Source organism: Tupaia chinensis, unplaced genomic scaffold (genome assembly GCF_000334495.1).
Source record: "Tupaia chinensis unplaced genomic scaffold, TupChi_1.0 Scaffold144682_1, whole genome shotgun sequence".
Taxonomy (NCBI): domain Eukaryota; kingdom Metazoa; phylum Chordata; class Mammalia; order Scandentia; family Tupaiidae; genus Tupaia; species Tupaia belangeri.
The window spans coordinates 583,676-588,398 of NW_006204543.1; the positions used below are offsets into that span (position 1 = coordinate 583,676).

Genomic DNA, 4,723 nt, shown 5'->3' on the forward strand with positions numbered 1-4,723 from the left:
CGTCCCCACCCTGCGCTCCGCCCGTCCCCGCCCACGTCCCGCCCCGTGCCCTGGTTCCTGGCCTGCCTGGCTGGCTCTCTGGAGCATTCGTACCCGTACCTGTGCGCCCCCTCCCTCTGTCCCGAGGCCCAGCCCCAGTCTCTGGGCCCAGTAGCCCTTGCACCTGAGGCCTAGGGACATCACCCCACGACTCTGCACACCCAGTACTCCTCCAGGCCTGACCCACACCCTTCCCGGCCCTCGGTCTTCCCCACAAGGCTTCATTCCCGGGTTGTCTTAGGGCTTTAGACACCCCACTCACCCCCTCCTCCCCCAACACACACCCACTCGGAGGCCCTCCCAGCCTCAGGGGCCTGGGCTCTGTGCTCCGCGTCTCCTCTGTCCCGAGCCCCACAGCCCGGCCCTGCGTGTCCGCCTGCCGTACCTCCAGGTCGCACGCCCAGGCTCTGAGGCCGTGTGAGGACGCGTGCTCCGTGTACAGCGCGTCCCCCCGCCCTGACCGCTCCGCCCAGGGCCCCTGCTGTCCCGCCGGGTCGGCGTTGCCGCCACTGCACCTGGAAGGTGCGGCTGCTTCCTGCGGCCTGGGGGAGCCGGGCCTCAGCCCGACCTGGTGGGTTTGCCAGAGACCGGGAGGAGACTGACCTCTGCCCTGTCCCCGCAGGTGAGCGGCCCTTCGCCTGCAGCTGGCAGGAGTGCAGCAAGAAGTTCGCACGCTCCGACGAGCTGGCGCGCCACTACCGCACGCACACGGGCGAGAAGAAGTTCGGCTGCCCCATCTGCGAGAAGCGCTTCATGCGCAGCGACCACCTGACCAAGCACGCCCGCAGGGCTCGCGGGCCGGTTCGCTCAGCGACGCCAGCAGCCCGGCCGCCAGCCCCGCCAGCTCGCCCTGACGCCCGCCGCCCAGGTGACAGCTGAGGCCCAGGAGGTGTGGAGGACTGCCGTGGTGCCGGCCTTTCTCAGGGATGGACACGCCGTCCCACAGGCGGTGAGGACGCCCTCCCAGCGCTTACTCTGTCCATGGATTTGCACTCGGGAGCACCCTGGCCATGGCACTCGAACTTTGCACCAGAGTCCTGGGCCCTCGCCCTGACGCCCGCCGCCCAGGTGACAGCTGAGGCCCAGGAGGTGTGGAGGACTGCCGTGGTGCCGGCCTTTCTCAGGGATGGACACGCCGTCCCACAGGCGGTGAGGACGCCCTCCCAGCGCTTACTCTGTCCATGGATTTGCACTCGGGAGCACCCTGGCCATGGCACTCGAACTTTGCACCAGAGTCCTGGGCCCCCTTCCTGCCCTGCTGTGTCAGGGACAGGCCGCCTCAGAGGGATGCCTTAAGCCGCGATGGCCAAAGCATCATGCCCCAGGGCTGCGGAGGTGGCCGCCTGCCCACTGCCACTAGGAGCCTCCCTGGCCCTGGGACACTGGACACAGGGGTGCAAGCCTGGCTTCCGGAGGCAGGACCTGGGCCTCACGGCTGACCCAGGCCCTGTGGCCTGCAGGAGTGCACAGGACCTGCCGTGGCCAGGTCGTGTTCTCTGTCGGGGGACGCAGAGCCTGGGCACCCAGGGCCTCTCGGCAGACGTCAGAAGTGTCACTGGCCCTGGCCCTGTGGCCCAGTCACCTGTGTTGGAATCAGGGAGCGTCGGGCCTGCGCTGAGTCCTGGAGCCCAGAACGGTGCGACTTGGGACCGCATCCTGGGCAGGCTGTGGGCAGTGCCTCCCCCGACCCAGGCTGCCCCTGGTGCAGACCCAGAGGACCTATCCCCTCCCGGCCCTGCGGCCCCTCCCTTTCCTCTTGCCTCTCCGCTCTGCTGAAGACCCCGGCCTCGCTCAGCCTACGTGCATTTGGGCATTTGGGCGGGGCGCCTAGACCAGCCTTCCAGAAGGAGAGGAAGAGTTCTCCCAGAGGCCCGGCCCAGGCTGGGTGAGTTCGAGCCCTGAGCTTGATCAGCCAGGCTTTGCCCCAGGGAGGCCTGCTGGCCCCTGGAGTGTCCACCAGCCACGGGCCCTGCCTTCCTCCCGAGAGCTGGGGCCTGTGAGCATGAGGTCCCAGGTCAGTGTGTGTGCGTGTGTGTGCGTGTTGAGGTGGGCTTGGGGTGGGCTCAGGGTGCCGCTGAGACTCCTGCTCATGTAGAGAACTGCCCACGAGACCCTGAGGGCCATGGACGGGCTCCATAGGCCCATAGTGCCTTGCTGTGCCCATCTTACTGCCGCTAGCCCTCCGTGGTGAGGTGGGCAGAGACCCTGGGCCCAGCAGCACTCGGCCGCTGTCTTGGCCAGCTGTGGCCTGGTGGGCACCATTGGATGCCCTGGGTGCTGACCACAGCCCCGCCGTGTGCCAGCAGGGTGCCAGCCCAGCGTGGGAGCCCTGGGCACAATGGGCTTGGTCAGCCGTTCGGGGCAGAGCCGGCTGCCCTGGCCACCACCCTCGGGAGAGTGAGGGGATGGTGGCGGAGACCCGGCAGAGCCCTGGGTGCCACCCGGGGCCTCCCAAAGTTGTTTGCGGGTGAGGCCAGGAAAGCCACACTGAGTATGTTTCATGTCTCAGGAATCCACATTCCAGGTTCAGGAACTGTACCCCGAAGTCCCGGTGCGCTCACCATCCGGCTCGCGAGGACAGGAGCGTCCCCGGGCTCTGCACCGAGGACCGGGAAGACAACCCAGCTGCCGGGGCGCTGGTGTGTTCTAGAGCGGGTGGGGGGAGGGGTGGCTGTTCCCAAAGAGAGCACTTAACGTTTCCTCAGCGCGACGCTGGGCGTTCCGTCTGACAGATGGAAGGCTGACATTGCCTTAAAATGAAATATGCACACGTGGCTGTCTTGGCGAGCTTGTCTTCATCCCAGAGTGGTTCTCCCCAATGGCAGGGGGCGGTGCCACAGCCACTGCCGGCGGGGACAGGGACCCCGGACCGTCTGGGCTCAGGTTCATCTCACGCGAGGGGGAGGGGAGCAGTCTTGGGTGTTGGGTCTGCGCACACGTTGGGTGCGTCTGGTCACGTGAGGGCGTGGGCCTGGGAAGCCCCCACACTGAGAACCAGCGCGGTGGGGCTGGGCCACCTCGTTCCTTCACACGTGGACTGCTTCCCGGCCTGGTCGCTGTCGGGTCTGGCATCTCTGGCTTATGGCCGGGGCTGCCAGTTGGGGCCCATAGGGCTCCTGGTAGTGAGCGTGAGAACTCTGATTTTACCTTGGGGCTTCGGGCTCCGCGTCCGCCACGGCGACATGAAGGTGCCTGTGGGAAGAGTTCCCCCCAGCAAGGCCTTGGGGCCCCGGTCTAGGCTCAGCTCATGGCCGATGGACAGCCCCTCTGCATCAGCCATATCGGGACGGCGGCGGCCCCCGGGTCCTGCCGACTCTGCAGCCATAGAGCGGAGGGCTCGGCCGTCCCTGGCCCGAGTCCTGCTCACGGTGCTAGTGGGCGGGCACCGACAGCCACGGGGACAAGGTCCTGGGTGCCCCCCCTCACCCACAGATTCCAGTGCAAGCCCTGCCTGCCGCCTCGCCCCCATGGCACGACGTGCAGGTACAGACGCTGGTGGTACCAGTGACCAGGCCCTTGCCACACTGCAGGCACGGCCAGTGAGGGCACTCGGGGAGGACGGCAGGCAGGTGCTCTTCTGGTCCCAGGTGAGTGGGCAGCGCGGGGCCCCCCGGTGTTCTGCCTCCAAGCTGAGTGTCGAGAAGACCCGGCCTCCTTGCCCGGAGCAGGTGCTAAAATGCCCCCTAGGGACCTGAGCAGGCCACAGCCAAGCAGTGCTGCTGCCGGAGGAGCACCTGGGCGACACGGGGCCTCCCGCCACAGCTCCTGGGCAGCCGTTCACGAGTCCCCCAACAGGTGTCTCACCTGAAGGAGGTCGTCGGGTCACAAGCACCGTGCCAACAGGTTTGCAGGCACAGCCAGGACTCACTGAGGTCACCGTGTCTTCCGATACCACAACGCCCCGATGCCATCTCGGTGACTGCAGAAGCGAAAGCCAGGATGGGAGCTGATGGCCGTCTCCCTCAGGATAGTCGGGGCAGCCGAGCCCTCACCTGTCTGCCCTGACTCGGGGACTTGGAGCCTGTCCCGATGCAGCCCAGAGTGTCCGTGTCCAGCTTACTGCTAACGGGTCTTGCGTCCTGCTGCCACCCCTCAGTCAGGGACGCTCACTGGGGCAGGAGGCCCATGTCCAGAAGGAAGAGGGGCTTCTGCTGCCCCTGCCGAGACAGCGGGTCACGGCACGGGTCTCCTCGTCACTCAGCTTTAAACCTTTATACTTGTATTTAAAAACACACAGGATGGGGAGGGGCCTGGCCTCTGCCCTGCAAGTGCACATTCCGGGGTGGGGGGTGGGGAGTGGGGCCAGAAGACCTGGGTGGGTCCGGCCCTCCCTGCTGTCTTTCTGGGGCTGCTCATCTGGAAACTGTGAGCCGATGGAGCGCAGCTCGGGGCTGCCGGGCCCGTGCCCACTGCCCCCTGGGACGGGGTGGCCTTCAGGAGGGGTGGCCCTGGCGCCCACCCACCAGGGCTGCTGCCTGCCTGTGGGTGCGAGCGGGTGAGCTGCAGTCCGCCCACACCCGCATTGCTCCCGTTGACGGCAGCTCGGGTGCAAGTGCGTGTGCTGCAGGTCACAGCGACCCTCCCATCTGCGGCCATCACTGCAGGGTCCCTGCAGTCGTTTGCCAAAACCCAGGCAGAGCCCAAGGTCCAAGACCGTTTCCATCACACTCACGTTTTCCCTTTC

At 67.0% G+C, this 4,723-nt stretch overlaps 1 protein-coding gene across 1 annotated transcript in view; it reads left to right on the forward strand.

The window, feature by feature from the left end:
- KLF13 (KLF transcription factor 13) overlaps window positions 1-1,078 on the forward strand; it is a 28,291-nt gene extending 27,213 nt beyond the window's left edge. The window contains exon 3 of the mRNA XM_027767794.1: window positions 662-1,078. Within this exon, the coding sequence (XP_027623595.1) occupies window positions 662-918 (257 nt within the window). The 3' untranslated portion in view covers window positions 919-1,078. The remainder of the gene's footprint in view (window positions 1-661) is intronic.
- The last annotated feature ends 3,645 nt before the right edge of the window (window positions 1,079-4,723 follow it).